Below are 20,538 nucleotides of genomic sequence, written 5' to 3'. Positions count from 1 at the left end.
TTTTTTTAAATATGATTTTGTGAAATCGTAAATGTTTGTATACATGTGTATTGTTGTTATTGTTAACTGAAGGCCATACTGAAAATAAGTTTACGTTTCATTTTCATGTTATGTACACTTTGTATGTTACCTTCATTAAATAAAGATTTTATTATTATTATTATTATTATTATTATTATTATTATTACTATGGAACGACTTCATCACATTCCCGAACATTCTGTCTAGAAAGAATCATCCACCACGACAACTAGAATTTTCTCCGACTGCAGCTGCGACCATCCCGGTCGGAATGACAGCATAGAAACCACTCCCCCTGCTCGAAACGAGTTGACATCGATATAAGTAAGATTTCTCTTACACAAATATGCCGTAATCGCAGATATAGAGAAAGTGTTTGTACAAGAAGGCTACAATTTGAAGGGATTTATATGGCTGGAGAACCCCAGTGACCCTAACAGCCAATGGATTACACGCCGCTTCAAAGTTGTGCTGTTTGGAGGTACATAATAACCATTTATCGTCAACGCTACACGTCTTAAACATGTACACATAAGTAAACATATTAAAACAGCTGATATTGAAGAGAGACTTGTATGTTGACAACGTTATATCAGTCTTTGTTAATAAATCCGACCTTTTAAACTACTCCCGGAAAACAAGAAACAATTACGAAATCCTACGTTCGAACTGTGCTTGATATAGAGGCCGTAACGAAATTCCTTGGTCTACGATATCAGCCACATTTTTACGTTTGCTTAATCACCTATCCCTTTATTAGAAGATACTACCAAAAGACTTATTTTGAGATACTCATCCCAGAGCTGCTTGGATTATATTACTATGTCTAACAGGGTACATAGGTAGATATAATTACACAGCATGTGGAAACACAAATACGACTGGGATGTTTGGTTACCTTAAGATATTATACAGATATGGACTATCCCATTTAAATATTTAAACACATTGACAGAAAGCTTTTATCCATACAAACAGAAAGCTTGTCTGTAGGTTTCTGTTGACGCAAGTTTAAGATAATCTTTAGCTGCTACATACATATGAAAAGAACATGAATCAAGATTAGAGAGGACAAGCAGTTGCATCCTTGAAGTAAGCTTCCCATCCACAACTGGAAAAATGATGGCGGCTTTAATCGGTATACGTTTAGCTTCCAACTAACACTCATTACTCACAACACTTGATTACTACATTTTGATCAAACAATCAAATCGCCCTCTTTCGGTTATCAACAAAAAAGAAAGTTGAGGATTCGCAACTAAAGTAAACAAAACGCATCAAAATATTGCCCGACACCTGAAAACCATGCGTTTTTGGTGGGGTGCACTTTTATTATTATTATTATTATACCAGATTTATACAGCGCCCTTTTCATGATAAACACGTTCGAAAGCGCTTTACATATAGCAAAGAGGTAAAGAATTAGAGTTTCCCTTTATCGCCCGTCCGTCCGTCTGTCCAAATAAGTGTCCTGCATATCTCAAAAAGTATTTGACATAGTCTTCTAACCTCACATGACTGTTATTCAGCATGTGAAGTCATGCACCTGGTTTCACACAATCAGACCAAAGTTATAGCCATTGATTAAGAGTTGGGGCACCTGTGTCCTATGGACACGCATCCTATTTTTTTACATATGCTGTACCAGGGCCAAATATTCATTTTTGCGTAAATGCACATCTGGTATCTACGTCTCATAATTTTAAAATTCTTTTATTTGTAGCATAAAAGTTTCAATCCAGTCTAAAGTATATTTTGCTACATAAGGTACCAGCCCTAACGCACTGCTACCTCCCCATATCAAGCCTGCTTATATGTGCTTACTCGTTTACCTTATTTACTTTCTGTCGTATTCTGTGTAAAAGAAGACAATTGGAATAGTATTTTTGTCAAACTGAATATACTGAACAGCAAGTAACTTGTGCTATTGTTTACTTTCTTACATCATATCAACGATGCTGGGAAGCATTTATCGGTATGTTTTAGTCTATTTTCAAGATGCATATACATTCTGAGAGTACGTCATTTCGATATCGGACTTAGTAAATCCATACAAATAATAGATAATCAGAACCTTTTGTTCTACAGTATACACTATTAAATGCTTGCCGGCCAATAGTCAAATTATTTTTTACTAATGACTGGCAAGCCGTTCAACATAATTTCGTTTCAATTTTTTACTTATTAGCCCGGTATAAATTTTGAGTATAAACCTGGTCATGCAGCTCAAACTATGGACCGACGATTTATAGAAACCATGTCATAATAGTTATCATCAAATATTCTACAGTTTCGTGAGCATAAGATATACTTTTCGCATTGTATTGTTTCCGAAGCCCTGAATGCTTGAGTTAAGTATAAACTTATTATTTAGATACGACCAATTCTAATAAATAGTGCACAAAATTCAATGTTGTCAACTTTACTTGTATTTTATTTTGATAACTTATGATACAGCCTTACAAGGCGTATTATGTTGCCTTGTTCCCGCCACTCAGGTGAATTTATTTACACAATCTATCCAGAGTATATCACAGGAAGTAAATTCTGCAATCACGTGAGTGTATAAATGTACAAGCGACATCAAAGCTATATTGTAAACTGACAGAAGGCATTAATCAGCACATTGGGGTAGTATGTCATTTTATCTTTATTTTCTCTCGCTTGCAAATTTTAAGGTTGCATAAGTTTTCTACATAAGGCTCTATGCCAAAGACCAAACTGGTGACCTTTCTGACAGTCTTTGATAAGTTTAGACATATCCATCCTCTTACTCGGAGTGATTTTCCTATCCACACCTCCAGGCGGTTGTTCAGACTGTTCTAAATAGTAGTCTTTCTCCTGAGTTGCCTTGTCCAGAACATCAGAATAAGGCGAACTCGTATCATAATCATTGTCTCTGACTTCAAAGTTGGATTTTAACAATCTGTTTACAAGATCTGCCACGGGACCTCCTTGTGTCGCCTGATCATCACTAAGCCATTCTGACTTGTAATACCTGAGCAAAGGCCTTGGACCTGAAAAAAATTAATAATGCGGCTATATTTTTTGTTGTTAAATGCTTACCTTTAATAAAAAAAAGTGGTTAAACCTTACAGTAAGTTACGATATGACTCGCAACCACAGTTTTAAGTCCAATTTTCCTGTATATCTAAAAAAAGCAAATAGCTCTTGATAGCGAAGTCCGTATGCAAGCAAATGGACTGGACTGAATGGAAACACATGTAATATTGTTAAAAATAAGACCAACGTTAAAATTTGCCCGTGTTTATCGCCATCTTGGACTTATAACAGAGGTGTCGCATTAAAGAAAAAATTAAAATGTTAATGAGGAACACTAATTTCTGTTCCCAAAATAAACGTTGTCGACTTTATCAGTGTAAAATATAAATCTCCTTTTTCTAAATTTAAAATTAAAATTTATATTTTAAAGATATTACAGCCTTCCGATGGAAAGATAAATGGGCTAATGTTACAGCCTTTTCTGTGTTAATCCTGTTATTCATTTTTAAATACGAACTATTACTTTTAGATCTTTGTTCCTGTATATTACATAATTTTACTAAAGATCAGACAAGTCAATTAACTAGAAACATACCTGGTTCCTGGCGTCTTCCATTCAATAATGAACCAATGGAAAATCCATACGTCCCAGCGATATCTACTGTAAAAAGCAAAGCAAATGTTCCAAGCCAGTTATTATGCAAAATAATCATGTCAAGTATCTATATCACACACTGGTCCTAAACAAAATCCTGTGTTACTGTAAGGCAAACTGTTTCTGTTCAAAGTCACTCTTTTCTACAGTGCGATAGGTGCAAATGACACTCCTGTTTTGAATGTTGATTCAATTCCTGTGATGATAATAAGGTAATGTGATGATGTCGCACTTTTTGTCGTTGATTAGTTTCTGTCAGTTTCTGAAAGAATGTAAATAATTAATTACAGATAGGATGCGGTTATGTTTAAATCTTTACGAAAACATTTTTTTTAAAACAACTCTCAAAGCGTACCACAAGACACTGAATTTGAAATTTGAAGTTTTCGTCAAATTCTGAAAACTATTATATCTTTTATTGTCAGTCGTATCGATTTTCAAAACTTAATATATATTTTATATGTGCACGTGTTCTTGCCTTTAATGAAGAATTTTTCATGTGAGGGTGCCAACCAGCTGACTTACGATAGGTCGAGGGTTCTACCTAGGGACCGTCCTTGATGAAATTATGGCAAGAGAGACACGGGTTTTTCTACACCATTTAAAGCTGGAAGATTGTTATATGACCTAAATTGTTTCGATGTGATGTTACAGCCAACAATATAAAACCTTTTTTTTTTTCTCAGTATTTAATCTCAAGCTAGAGACTGGTGAATAGTTTATCCAACAAAATAACAAAAACTGTTGTAAATTTCATTGAAATAACAAACATAATAACGTACGAGTGTGTAGTGGTATATGCATGCATGATAGAGGGTGACTTGTCATTTACACAAACTTATGTCAAAGACAGAATCAGAGACTGTATTCATAAGAAAGTAAGATTTAGAATTTTAAAAAAGCCAAATTTTCGATTAAGGCATATATTTTTAATAAACCTTTTTTCAATAAGTCAGCTAAAACCGCTAAAAATCTTCTGGAAAACGGCAGTAGTGTAGATGCATGGAAATCAAAGTTGTAATAATTTGAAGACGTAGATGAACATGGACCAGGAAAACACTGTTCTGTACAATACGGAGATATATTTGGACGAGTACCCAGCTGAGAAAACCATATTGGACAAGCCGCTAGGCGTCATATGATTTTCCCAGCTGGGTACTCGTCCAAATATATTTCGTATTGTACAGTACAATGTTAAATAAACATTTTATTCTATATCTATTCAATTTTAGTTTAGTTTAAATTAAAAATATTCAGTGAATATTGTATTTCTGCCTTTTCTGTATTTTCCCAGCTTGGTATGAGTGCAAATATATGTTATATACAGAACAATGTTAGGCCCTAAATAGCCTACTTAATCTATATTTATTTTAATTCATTTAGAAATATACGTGATTCATTGAATGTTGTATTTCTGAGTCTCAGTACTAAATAAATTATATAGTGCAACCTCCCTACAACAGCCAGTAGCCGGACATGACCAAACTGGCTTTTGTAAGGAGGTGACTGTTGCTCGGAGGGATTTTTCGCGTGGGAGGTATTCCACTAGGCGGGCAGACGGACAAAATTCCACAACAGAATTTTAAGTACATATTTTACCCTGTTACATTCTGCAGCTTTCAGGACGCATAATCAAACTCTGTACATAGAGCGTCTATTTCACCCGATTTAAATTCTGAACATTTTCACGTGTTTCGGGCTTTATCGTATGTTTAACATGGGACTGTTGAACAGTCCAAATACGGAAAAAATACAGGTTTTTTGTACGAACGTGCGTCCAATATGGTAATATATTGTACGGTCACGGGTTGTTAAATACGTTCACGAGTGGATAAATAGAATAGATACAGAATAATTGCAGATATTTAAGCGGTGTGAGGTGTGAATAAGCAAATTTGTAGCAACCGCTTTAAAAATCATGACTACAAGGCAGAAGACTGAGCAGACTAAACGCAGTGGTCCAGTGGTAACACTGTCTGACTACGAGATCGCGGGTCATAAGTTCTAGACCCCGCTTCTCCAATCAAAAATTACCAACACTGGGATAACAATCCCTTGTGCTTTACACCTTCCACGCTAAAGAACCAGGGAAGCTTCTGGAATTTGAGCGTCTTCTGTATCTTGCACTATACCCCGCCCCACGCCCACACCCCCACTTACATTACTAAGAGTCTTCTGGAGGAGTCGGCCATATGGCTTGAATTATCTGATGCAAAGCCAGCAATTTAAAGTGTTCGTTTTCGAATTCCTCAGTTGCTTTTCTCATAGAGTTTTTTATTTAAATATTAAAATTTGCACCTTACAATGCACTGTAACGTACATTAATATTACAGACACAGCAAGAAACGGCGTTAAACCCAAAACAAACAAATTAAAATTAAATATCAAGGTTGACTTGCTTTTAACATTATTGTATGTGGAAATGCGACATTATATATGTGTGATGCACACATTTGTATAACAAAAATCGAATTCCCGTAAATCTAGGTTTTTAACAAAAAAAAATCTATTTCAGCATTGTTTTCATAAATTAAATTAAATTTACAAAAACGCGGTTCATTTAAATTTTCTTCAGTTGAAAAGTAAAATAGTTACATACGGTTGTAATAAGCTCTTTTAATTTAACATTACTATGATTATAGATCTACAAATATAAGCAAAAATGAAATTTTATCACAAAGACAAAATGTCCAGTAAGAATAAAACTATCCATTACACATAAGAAAGAAATACCTATATGCCTATATGAATAAATGAAACATAAGGAACTTTTAATAAGATATAAATTACTTACGACTAAGAAAATGTAAACATACACTACGAAAATACACAATCTGAAAAGCTTGTCATAGTTTTGCTTTTATATCTTTAGTTATGATATTTGAGCTCCAGGAAAGAGGATTCGTTTTAATTAAGGGGTGTTCAACAATTCACGTTATTTCTCTTTTTCCCTGAGAACCAGCCGGGTTTTTAATGCATGGTACTCAAGTTCCGTGTAGATATAGTATTATATCTGTGCAAGTGTTCCTACACAAAAGTTTGGACTTATGCTTATGCGAATGGTCAATACTTTGCTCCTGTTTACTTATCTATTAATTCGTATCACCTGTAAATAACAAATATAGTCATGATGTTGCTTTAACCCTTAGCCTGCTGGCGGCAAGTGATTCTGCCTGACCAAGATCATGGTCTGCACTGTTCGCCATTCAGACATTTTCGTTTTGGTAAGCACCCCTTTTAACAGTTAATGGTACTGTTCAAATAGAACGATGGACAAGTTCATTATAGAAATTTAAAAGGGTAAGGGTTAAGACAGTGGAACAGTAATGACATTCGGCTACTGTCGTCCGTGTACGTATTTATCACTGTTTGCTATTTCTCTGTTCGTTAACAATAACATATGTGTTTGTTTGTAGACTCTCCGCGGAAATGTGATATGTCAGTATCATAAATGGGTGGGGTGGAGAAGCAGAGACGTAAGCAAACTCCAAGACCCCACATATTTCCTTGGAGGATCACTTACAAACATAATAATTTGTTCTTTTATTTACCGCTTATTTTTAGCTTTCTCCCCACCATGTGGCCTCATTTTAACGTATGAAAATGCTACAATCTTGTATGAGGTAAAACAGTGTAAATCACACAAGAACGGGTTTTTCGTACTAGCAGAGGGAGCCAAAATTGCGTACAGAGAAAACGTACTCGAAAGAAAATTGCGGATTTACATTACGGGTCCAACACCTTAAAGTTTCATTACCATGATGATGCAACGGTGTTGCAAAAAAATATTTAGAAATGAGTGCGCCTTAAATAAATATTTGGCGATAATACATATTTAACAAAAACAACGTTGAAACACTTTTTTTCCTTTATCAAAGTTGATTCCATATTTATGGTTTGTTTTAATGGTCATCCCTCAAATGAGCCAAGAAGTGTAGGATAGCCATGCCATTCTTCTAGTGTATTATTATATCATTTATAAGTTCATAGGTGAACCGTTCATCAAGTTCATATTATGTGACAACAGTATCAGTCTGAAATATATCTAAATATACATTATAAACATAATACATAGTATATTGGTGTCAAATGTGTGTACAAACATTCTGCTTATATCCATTAAGTCATTTGATATCTATCGATATCACGTCTAATAAGATATTACTATTATGGGTGAATAATTAAACAGTTTGCACAAACCCAGCAACACCTCATAGCATTTTAAGTGACAATTTATGCGCGAATTCTGTTATGTATCCCGAGATGATAATTAATCTGCGAAACTTGGGAGTGGACGCCTCTGTTTCAGTTGTAACATAGTATATCTACAAAAAAATAGGGATCGTGAGTTCGAGACCATGCTCCTAAGGATAATAAAGATAATAGGTGTGGGTAGATTTCTCGGAAGCACAGAGCATCACAAACACAGCCCCAGAGCCACGTATTTGCAAAGTAGGCCCACAACAAAAAAAAGCTGTAACGGAAAAATATTATAGACGGGTTGCTTCAAAAATCCACAAGTACATTTCAATTTTATTCAAAATATAGAAAAAGGTGGAGGAAGGGGTAGGGGGTAGAAAGTGTGTGGGGGAGGGGGGTGGTGAAGAGGAAAGTGGAACAAGGATGAACATTCAAAAGGGAATGCTACGTTCCTTAATCACAGTTACCCTACAACGTAAACCACAGCAGCGCAGAAACACACACTCACACGCACGCGCACGCACACGCACGCACACACACGCGCGCGCGCACACACACACACGCACACACACACACACACATAACTAACTTACATAGATAAACAGACAAGTAAGATATAACAACACTGTAGGGCACCGCCCAAGACACAGAGACGTACAAGCACACACATGCACACACATAAGCGGGAAAAACAACAATCGGGCACCGCCTAAGGATTCCCGCAGCCAAAATTAAGGTTGGCACGATAACTTACTCATAGTAAAAGGGGAGGGGATGCCAAAGCAAGGGAGCACAAATGCAAGGGGAAAGGATGGGAGTGGGGGAGGGGATAGGGGGATTGAGGAGAAAGACGAAAGAAACGCTAACAACAAACAAGACAACATAAGCAACACAAAATACAAGACAGACAGAAAACTAGTTGAAAATAGAGGCTCCGCCTAGGAACGGTCAGTAACTTATATAAAGGAAACTGGGGTTTTAAACGCGTTTAGGGCATGCCAGCTTCGCACTTACCCTATTTTCAACAAGTTAGACAACACAATGTAAATAAAATCATTCCCCGCTGAGGAAGGCTCTAACATTAGTGAAAAAAAATACCAGATCATATTAAGTAAAACATAAAACTATGGTAAATCTAAGGCATAATTACACCAGTGAAGTCAGAGCCCCAAGAGCGTAACTTTTAAAGCTGCAAGACAAAATTCTCCACTCCCTCCGTCCGTTTTATGTAGGATTTAGGAGAAAAGCACCAAGGAGTCTTACACTTTATTAATCATCGCACCATGAAATAGGAAAGCGTAGCAGTGATTAACTGTAGAGGGGTCAGTCACCAAACATGCACTGTGCTGCACGATTTTCTAAACTAATTTCTAACACTTTGATAAGAGTTCTGTTTATGGGAGATATAAAAGTAGCAAGCTATAGAAACAGGGAAGATTCTGGCGTTGGAAGCATCCTCTGTATTTTACGCTAATTTGCAACTAAACTTACTAATAGTCTTCTAGAGGAGCCGCTCATATGGGTTACAGGTTGCAACTGAAAATATATTCAAATACGCGTATGTATGCAGAATGTAACCTTGCATTTTCCTTTGCTCTACAAAGATTAGTTATCTAAATGTTGCACAGCACACTGTTGAACCTTTACCCTGCTAAATTTCTAAAATGGACTAGTCCATCTTATAGTTTAGGCAGTGCCACTTATTATTAAAAGGGCTGTTCACTGAAAATTTATTAACTGAATAGCGAACAGTGCAGATCATGATCAGACTGCACGGATGTGCAGGCTGATCTTGGTCTGCACTGGTCGCAAAGGCAGAATAACTTGCCGCAAGCAGGCGAAAGGTTAAAATATCGGTATGCAACTTTAATTGTTAAAATCGTCAATGATTTATGATTCAAATATCTATTAATTCACTCAGTTTGACTGGTTTACTTGAGAATTTGACCCATTGATGAACCCTTTTGTATTTATACTGCATTCATGCCTAATCAGACAGCAGTTAAATTCGAAAAATGGTGACAACTTTCTTAAAGGAACATATAAGTGTAAGCACTATTTGTTTGGTTATATCCTTCTTGTATTTTTATCTTGTAGTGTGTGTTGTCATTTGCCTTGTTCTTTCTTGCTTTTCGCATATGTTTTTCGTTGCTTTCATTGTGTTTATGCATGCCTGCTTATAGTTTGCTGACACTACTTCCAGACACTAGTATCTTTAGTGAATATTCTTTTCAGTGTAGAGAAACCTATCTATTGCCAACTGGACGAGTAGACTGGTTGGACAATTTAGACATTCAAACGTCAGAAAAGGCCAAGTTATCTAGTGAACGGTTAGCCCCATATTTTGAGAAAAAAAATCAAACAATACCAAATCATAGAAAGAAATGGTTCTTTTACGGGAAAATTGAACAGCTTATAAAACATGTATATTGCTCTATAAAACAACTGTCAATTTACTGATATATACTTTGAATTCCGGAAAAGGGGCCACAAATTCGACAGTTCACACACCATTTTCAAAGTAATTGATACAAATCTTCGTTTTGACGCATTTGCAATAATGTCCCAGTGCTGAAATTTCAAATAACTAGGTGGAACTTAGTTTTCAGTAATTATTTATTTCATTTCATTACAAATGGCATTTCTTTTTAAAGGGGGACAACCTTTTGAGAATATTTTAAGTATCAAGTCATACAGGACAATACGGTAGAACATGTAATGGACAGGTAGACTGTTGGTAAAGATGTTGTTTGTTTACCAAATATTTCTGTGTTTTGATGATATACCCCTAAACCTTAATAAGTAGCAGTGTAGTGTTCGTTTGTTGGCCATTAGGTTAATGTTTTATATGTTATTCTTTTTGTTTCAGTAATTGAAGGTGCTAATTTTGCCGCACCAACCTGGATGAAGTGTTCTTTGAATTTTTTAAACCTTTTTCGTTCAGTTTTATTTATATCTTTTTACATCAGATGTTTTCACTTTAAAAGGCAGGTTTTACACATTCATACACATTAGAAACAAAAATTCTGTAGTATCATTTTAATCAATTAGCGGAAATCCGCTATTCCCAAAAGTGGTACTGCATTTTATACACTACTTCCAGTTTGAGGACACATTTTTCAATGATATTTTTTTTTTTTGTTTGACTCTTCTGTCTCAATTCTTTTACAATACTGTTTACAAAAAGGGATATAATCTCCTCTCACTTCACATATAAAGGGCGTAAAATTAATTTAAAGACAAATATAAAAAAAAACAACTGTGCACGAGTCCCTCAAGCTAGGAATACTGTGTAAAATGCAGTACTTTTAGCATAGGAAATGACCCCTAGCTATCAGCCTTGGTCAAAATTAATGATGTTTAGTAACTTTGCTGTTTTAAAAAATTTACTCAAGGGTTAATGTTAATTTAATAAAAAATGATTTTCATTAATAAAAAATGATTTTCATTTCCGTATATCTGGATAAATGACGTTACGCCTATAGACTGGTACAGTCGTTAGAGTCCTTTAATTTAAAAATAGAATATATCTACCTTAAAATCTTCTTTTATAGCACTTCCTGTAAAAATATATTATCTCTGACTCTGCCTGTTGAAATGAATATAGAGAGGAAAGGTTTTTTCTGAAAAAAATATTAGCGTCGTTATGAAGAAAGTAAGAAACATTAATACAGATTACTTGATCTCGACAGATCTTGTAAGTCTACGTGTTACGCCAGTTTAATCAAATGCGCAGAACTACCTTAATCATATGAAGCGAGTTCATTTCTTCCTCCAGTTAACTGGAATAAAGGTGAAAAAGCCAACAAGCTCGTGACTGAAATATAAACACAGCACGAAAAATAAATTAGAAATACAAATCAACGTGAAATATGGTATGTGCAGAGTAAATTGACACTAATAAACAAAACAATCTCCTGTGTCAAAATATATCGTAGATTGGATGGTATTCAAGAGGATTATATTTTTGCTAACTTTTGTTATCAGGGATACACCCAAATTCAAAACTATCGGGAATAATAAAATAAATCATTGCCACCTATAGTAATATGAAATAAGACACTGCCTCAATCGGGAATCGATCCGACTTCAACTCATCCCATAAGATTTGAAAAGAACTGTCGGATGAAGCATCGATTCCGTATCATTTTAAAGGTAGATTTGGGAATAAAAACAGCACTGCCCATATTTGTACTGATGTGCAAGACGTTGCGGTTCGGACAAGTTATTAGGACGCTTATTAGGCCCAAGGAAAAAGCGTATTCTTCCAAAAAATCCGATATCAGACGCTCTGTGCACGTGCCGGAAGGACACATTTTTGGATCGATCGATTCACAATCGATCCAAAGTTAACAATGTAGAAATTTCCTTACTGCAGGCCGAACAAAAGTAGTGCCGTAGGTACAAACAAATAGTTCCGTGCCATACATTTATTTTACCATCAAAATATAATTATTTTGCCACGACGGTATTTTCAGCTTTCGAACGTCAATTTTAACGTATTTTTCAGTCAGTATAATATACATTTCTGTTGTTTTTTGTTCTGACTGCAGTAATATATTAATGCGCGAAAACTAGGTCACCGGACAAACGCCGAAGATATAAATAGATTTATTGGCTAATATATTTACGACTATTTTGGATTCTGGCTTATACAGTTACGATTATATTAGCATAGCATAGCGAGACACGGGAAAGTTGTGAGTTGTAAATATTGTGAATGAGAAATATTTGTTCGATTTTATAGATGTTTTCTTTTGGTTTTTCTTAATTATTCATTCCGTCAGTTAGCGTTTACATACAAATGTATATGTATTCCATCAAAATGTTGATACAGTAATGAAATGACGGCGCTAGGAACATTACACGTTACTTTTAAATCAAAGGTTCACTTTGAACAGCATGTTAGTATTGTTACACTTTCTTATTGATTATTCTCCGCGCCTAATTCATAGATGTGTCACTCAGTTTGCATGCCTATATTGGATTGACAGCAGTCGGAATATTGGCGGGTAGGCGCTATGTCTGCCCGATATAAAAATATGACCCACACCATTTTTCCCTAGCGATTAGGCATAGTGTTACGTGTGTAAGATATGATTAAAAATCCCCTCAGTCAGTACCTAACCATTCATATAATTATGTTAAACACATCAAAAACAACAAAGGTCAAGTATTGGCCAGATGTCGTAAGAAATGCAACTTAAATAAAATAATGTTATAAATGTAACCTGTTTGGCATGCCGATTTCAACGTTGATGAGTTTTTTGTCAATAACAGTGAACTGCGTAAAAGACGGTGTATCCCCAGTGACGGATAGACGGTTTGATACCTGATCGATATCGGACCTAGACATGATATCGGTCCGACATAAAACCAGTGAGCAAAACTATAATGGTCTGACATCATATTACGATATCTATTCTATAAAAAAGAGATACTGGTCCAAGGATGGTTACATAAGGACTGGATTAGATAACACTTTTATAAAGTGCTGAAACGTTTTCTAAACGGAACAGAAATTATTTCAAGGACTACATCTTCCGCTGGCTTTACAGACCTTCATTTTGGAAATTTGTATAGAAATGTTGTTTTATTTTTTGAAAAATATATTACGTACTAGTAAATCAAACAATAATTTGTTTCTAAATGCTTAAAAGCATCAAGTTCAGTTAAACGGTCAAAAGTATTCATGAATGCAATTACGGGCTAATACTGATGGCGGGTTATGGTTTTATCGGTCACACAAAATATTGCAAAGGGCTCTGTCTTAGGTTACTTGCAGTATTTTAATTCATATGTACACAGAGTATAGCTTACGGATAACAGATCAGAGGCTAATAAATATGTTTCGAGAAATAATTGACGAGGAGTATGTATTAAACAGTCGTATTTTTACATGCGGAGAAGGCAGTGGCTAGGTAACCGATTCCGTCAATGTCAAATAGCTAATGTTAATTGATAAATGATAAATGCTAATCGTCAAAATCTTGTACAATCTGTTTTGTTCAAAGACAATCGATCCTCCAGTATTTTCAGTGCTTTGATTTAATTCGATAGTATGTATCTTATTCGGTATATCGCATGTTACCGTAGAAGGATCGATCCCGATCCATTCCCTATAAATAGCACCAGAAAAATCTTAACAACGTGGAAAAGCCAGGTTTCTATCAAATCTCGAAATAAATCGAACTTAAAAATTACCGAATTTACATATTTAGTTGATAGGTCAGACTTAGTTCATTACATTTCTAAAACAAGTAACCAACAGAGATCTCGGCGGCTGATGTTCCATTTAAGTTTTCTGGGTGTGGTTCCTATACAGCATGAATGCATATTGTGATTGTCCGCTCTCAGTATATCGTAAGACATTTTAAGTTATTTTAGAGCTTGAACAATACGTCAACATTGGAAAACTCGAACACTGGAACAGAAAGATAAAAAACCCGACTCTGATGAAAACTCGAATTTATAATTTAAATCTCTTCTTTTTTTAGAAAAATACTCAAAAATGGAAAATGAAAGAAAAAATAGCAGAACACATAAATGAGCCGTGCCATGAGAACCAACATAGTGCGTTTGCGACCAGCATGGATCCAGACCAGCCTGCGCATCCGCGCAGTCTGGTCAGGTCCATGCTGTTCGCTTTCAAAGCCTATTGCAATTAAAGAAACCGTTAACGAACAGCATGGATCCTGACCAGACTGCGCGGCTGTCTTTGTTGTTTTTCTCATGGTGCGGCTCATTTAAGAGAATCGTATTCGTGTGTCAAGGTTGATAAAGCTAAAGTTCAATGCGATTGGCTTAGTTTTACGACGTAAAGAAACATGTTATTTGGCTAATTCTTTTGTATATTGCTTTAAGAGACCTCCTCGGCCGGGTGGTTAACGTTGCGGTCTTCGAATCACTTGCCCTCGCCGGTGTGTGTTCGAAACCGCGCTTGGAGTTAGAGGAAGGTCGGTGGTTCCACTAAAATACCCATCCATGCTCGAAACAATGACCAGAGGGACAGTCAAGGTCTTCCTCCGCCAGGAAATTCTGGAAAAGTTGCCACGTATTTTTTTTTATAAGAGAACATCGTATCATTTGAAAAAGAATGCAAGGCAAATCCCCAACACTAAATACGCCTCACCCACCCTACTAAGGCTGATACCTGCTCCACCCCCTCATTGACTTTGACACCTAAAAACATACAGTTAAAATGTATCGAAATGAATTGAAAAAGAAAAATTTGAAAGACAATAATTATTTGTGTTTAAACAAAATAAACTTTAAGTGAAAACAAGATCCTGTCTGAAAAAAAAATCAAAGGTGATAGTTTGACCGGTTTGGTGGTGTAGGGCAGGAGGAATTTTGTCCGCTCTATTTCCAGTCTATATTCCACACATATTCCTCGGCAAATAAGATGAAAATTTAAAAAAAGAAATTGAAAATTAATTTCTGATGTCATATAATTAAACATTTATTGAATGACTTTTCGTCCTTCCGACCACGGGTGATAGTTTTGACTGTTGACCGACAATCCATTCAATGTGTATGATGGCATAAATAAGACTGGTCGTCACAATTATTATTATTTATTTTATGCTCTTCGGTGAAATACTGAAATTTATCAGTGAAATGAAATTGATATTTTCACTGTTTCAAACAGTGAAAATATCATTTTTATTTTTCACTGGTACGGAACTACACTTTATTGCGAAAGAACATGAATTATAAATAATAGAAAATTCCTTGCAAAATATACTTCAGTAAAGAAATAGATTTATAGAAATACTAACATGATCTTAAATACACTGACGAGATATGAAAACGCAACAAAAATATGCTTGAATATATTTTGTACAACAAAAAGAATCAACTTGAAATGTTTAACACATACACATCTCGATATCTAGACTCATGGTGTTAATTTTTATTGTCTTTTGTGCTGATGAAATTTGATATAGAGTATCGAGATCGATCTGTGTGTTGAACATTTCAAGGTGATGCTTCTTGTAGTACAAAATATATTCAAGCATATGTTTGTTGCGTTTTCATATCTTGTCAGTGTATATACAATCTATCATAATAAAATGTAAAACAAATCAGGCTTTAATAGAACTGTTTACAGTTTTTCTACAAAGATATCCTGACGTCACGATGTTATGACATTATAAGATTCTTTCACTGGTTGTAGGTGCAGATGGGAATTTCCGGTCTCGAGGGTAACTGTTTAGGCGGTAACGAGGCTCCAACTGAGTTACTGCCTAAACAGTTACCCGAGAGCCGGATATTCCCATCTGCACCTACAACCAGTGACAGAATCGTTTTCTTGCATAACGATATCAAAATAGTAATAAAAATAAAACCAACCGGACGGCTTTCTTTTTAGAACTATTTCTTATAGCAGCGTATTTAAACAAAGCGCGGGAAAGCAACGTCCGTAAACAGGAAAGACGTCATGACGATTCAAAGACAAATAACAATGTTTAGTTCCGGTTTTGTTTTATCAGTTGCAGCGAAACGTTATGAATTTTTGATAAAATACAAAGAGGAACTGTCAACGTATTGGATTTTTATTCCGTTTTTGAAATAAAATATAAATAACTGTATAAATCTTCTACGTATATGTAGTTCGTAATACGTCATTTAAAGCACGAGAGTCATTTTACACCCCGGGGTGTAAGATGGATTTTTTCAACACCGGTAAAAATACCGAAAATCCCCGTCTGGTATGCAAGAACATGACGCGATGCACTTGACGTTGCGCGGACAAACTGGATATGATTTTGTTAAAATCATTAAAAATGTATAAAATAAATAGAAAATTGTTTGTTTCGGTGTAAGATCGAAATATACTTCACTAGTGAACACCATAATTTACATTTTCACTCGTGGCTGCGCCACTCGTGAAACTATAGAGGATATTTGTTTGTTTCAGTGTAAGATCGAAATATATTTCACCGAGTGAACACTATAATGCAATATTTTGCGCCACTCGTGAAAATATAAATTATGGTGTTCACGAGTGAAATATATTTCGATCTCACACTGAAACAAACAAATTTTCTATTTATTTTATGCATTTTTAATGTTTTTAACCAAATTATATTCAGTTTGTCCGCGCAACGTCACGTGCATCGCATCATAACATCATAATGTCGTGACGTCAGGATGCTTTGTAGAAAAAAAACTATAAATAGTTCTATTACGTTTCAAGATTTCTTTTACATTTCATTATGAAAAAATGTAAATATTTATTATCCTTTTATTATTTTTATATATCTTTACCTTTACTGAAGAATATTTTGCAAGGAAATTCCTATCATTTATAATTCATATCATTTCGCATTCAAATGTAGTTCCGTACCAGTGAAAAATAAAAATGATATTTTCACTGTTTGAAACAGTGAAAATATCAATTTTATTTCACTGATAATTTTTAGTATGTCACAATAGAGCATAAAATAAATTGCATTATTGTGTTCATTCGGTGAAATATATATTTCGATCTTACACTTAAACAAATAAATATCCTCTAGGCCTATATGTTTGCGGCGTAGCAAAAATATCAGCAAAACGATTTGAAAAATAAACGTCACTTAAAATAGGCTCGAATATTTTGTGTTGAGTGGTACAGGTGTAATGCTTCAGTAATATTTTTATGTTCAAAGGAAATAAAAGAAGAAATGCTTTGTTTATTTTACATTTAATTGTCTTTCTTTTTCTCAAACTAATAAACATTCACTCTGTGGCGGAACTCTGTTTAGATAAAAGTCTCGATATCATTCTCAGGTAAACAAAAAAAAGACTAGTAAACAATCAATGCATGACATGATATTTTTATGACAAATACAGTTTCTTGACCCGAGGCCATAACTCATTACGTTACCGATTTAAGACAGTTTGTTCACCATATAATATGTACAGTCAGTACTTGGTCGTCATTAGCTATTATGACCAATAAGTATATCTTTAATTTGGAGACAGGGATCATACGAGCCTTGGCCACAACAGGAAATAAAACGGTGAACATCGATGCGCTATAAATCACGGATGCCCATTTCTACTTTTAAAGATAATGGTAACAGCCCTCAATTATATATATCTTTTTCTACAATTCATTTTTTAATGAAATCTATGTAAGTTTGGTAATAGTATGTACTACAAAACAATAAATGTAATCTCTTAAATGGTATCAAAGAAACGGTCTATAAATTTGCTTTTGAATGCAATCTTCAAAAATGCAAATTAGCATTGGTTATATAAAAGACTTAGTATCTACGAGGGGCGGTCAGGAACTTCAAGGAAAAGTACTCTAGGCTTTTTACTGTATAAGCATTAATGATAAAATATTGCATATTATTAGGACAGAGCAGGGTAAATAAGTACACAAAGCTGCTGAATGACTGACATACAGATGTTAAGTTTTAGTTACTATAGCAACGTTGCAAAAGAGACTCCTGAGCAGCGTCATGATTCAACCAGCAAAAGTATATGTGTCATTGTTTTGTGTTCATACAATATTTTGCTTTCTTTGTGGTCATGTCCATGTTAATATACATCCGATGCTGGTTTAATTCTTTCGCATGGAAATGTTCTCTTTTCGCCGGGAACCTTTTAAAGTCTCCATTCTCTGTCTACTACAGTAACAGTAGATTTATAGAATAAATATTAATTTTCAGTCCAGCGGGTTCCAGTTCAAACCGAGTTCCTATGCGCATATTTACTACTTATAAAATGTGTAAGTATCGGGAGATAAAAGGAGGTACACTTACTGAAAAGCATGCCGATCAATAGCCAAAACTATTGCCCGATGTCTGAAGGACCGACGGTCAAAAGTGTTGGCTACTGACCGGCAAGGCATTCAATATCTGTTTTGTCACATGACATCAGAAAATTATAATCTTTAAAAATTTGATCCACTGGCCCAGTTACCATGTGTTGAATGTAGAACTGTCATATAGTACAAACATTGGACCGGCGTCATGTAATAACTTTTGTTATAATTAAACTTCAACATCATTCGTTTTTTTTTTCCATTTAGATTTTTTTTTGGCATTTCGTTCAATTGCTTTGCGAATGTCTTTTCTCACTTATCGGGCAGAAAAATCTCTATTTTTAGAAGTGCTGGAAAATCTTATCTCACATGGGTTATCCCACACTCCTGTGACGGACTCCTTCATGGGCTGAATATACATATTATTTATGTAAAATAATTAAAAATCAGGTACCTTTATCTTTTCCCTCCGTTTCTTATAGTGTATTTCTCGATTCAAAATTCATTGCTTTATGATAAGAACGTACTGTTACGTTACAAACGATAAAACTAAAGCGGAACTTTGTTATTGTGCGTCACTGAAATATCACGACGTCACTTCTGCTTACGGACGCAAATTCCCCGCGTTTAAAGTAGTTTCATATTTTTATGCTTGTTTTTATTGTTTCTGTTGTGGTAAGTGAGAAATAGAATCCATCCTCGGGTTGGGATTTTCTGATCTTAACCGAAGACCAATGATGGATTCTCTATATCTATCTGGTACTTCCAGCATATTGTCTTATGGGAAACATATTGCCGTTATGGAATTATAAAGAGCAATTAGTCGATTTTATATTATACAAGTTAAACTTTTTTCTGTTCAGGAATAACAGTGTTTAATTTAAGGTCGTAATTGTGCCAGAATGCTGTAATAATATTGCTATATATACTGTTTTTCAGCAAAAGACTGTTTTATCAAGTCCAATTTTTTATATACAATTAGGGTAAATTTTGCTTTATGACTTCAATAAATAATCATCAAATTTGTTAACAGATATGATTTGCTGGAATTTAATCACTTACAGTCTCATTTTGCAAGCTATAAGAAATTAAACAAATTGCAAAATAACCATGTAAATGTAGGCACTCTTTTTAAGAACATTCAGACCAAATATACATATTTTCCATATATTAACAATCAACAAAATTTTATTTAGATATGCTCTTTTATTTGTACAAATATATGCAACCACAGACAAACAATTTTTACTATTCAACGCGCATGACACGAGGTCAGTGTTTCACCATGACTGATTGAGACATGTTGCCAACAAAACATTGTAATACCAGGAAACACCTGTACAACATCGAGGAAAATGTCAAACTAGTGTCAGACAAAACCGCAAATGTTAGCAGAAAATCAAACCTAGAGAGACCATCTTAAATGTGTGGTTTTAATCAAATTACAAATAAAATCGTTTTCATAAACAAGTAAAAAAAATGTTCTTTTGCAACTAGACAAGTTACTCATGGATGTCATGAATTTGTTTAAGTAATGTTTGAATTATATTATCTGTCTCCTCCCGCCATATAACAAGTCCTGATATAAAATGATACAGCGAAAATGATGTTATTTTTTTTATTAAAATGAAATAAGTTTTTTATATCTGTAGATTTTAGCAGTAGTAGAAAAAAAAATCGGTGATGCTCAAGAAAACACTTCTTATGAATAGGTACCAAGTATGAGGACGTTGCATTGGAAAGAGCATTTGTTTTAGGGAGGTTTGACACTCAGACACAGCTAAAAGTCACATGGCGATTTTCCAGCTTTTGAGGGTGGAAGAAGTCCTCAAGATGCCCCTTTGCGCATTATTTCAGACAAGGGCAGACATCCGGGTAGAGTCACTGACCTCCCGTA

At 34.8% G+C, this 20,538-nt stretch overlaps 1 protein-coding gene across 1 annotated transcript; it reads right to left on the bottom strand.

Moving 5' to 3' along the window:
- Window positions 1–2,181: 2,181 nt before the first annotated feature.
- LOC123535619 (uncharacterized) lies at window positions 2,182–3,832 on the bottom strand. The gene is made up of 2 exons (XM_045318336.2): window positions 3,620–3,832; window positions 2,182–3,038 (listed from the first exon to the last, which is right to left on the bottom strand). The coding sequence occupies exons 1-2, from the start codon at window positions 3,735–3,737 to the stop codon at window positions 2,695–2,697; spliced, it is 462 nt and encodes a 153-aa protein (XP_045174271.2). The 5' UTR covers window positions 3,738–3,832; the 3' UTR covers window positions 2,182–2,694.
- Between the last annotated feature and the right edge of the window lie 16,706 nt (window positions 3,833–20,538).

This window comes from Mercenaria mercenaria, chromosome 17 (assembly GCF_021730395.1).
Source record: "Mercenaria mercenaria strain notata chromosome 17, MADL_Memer_1, whole genome shotgun sequence".
NCBI lineage: Eukaryota > Metazoa > Mollusca > Bivalvia > Venerida > Veneridae > Mercenaria > Mercenaria mercenaria.
Note: the sequence above shows the minus strand (reverse complement) of the source record. Positions and strands in the feature narration are given on the sequence as shown.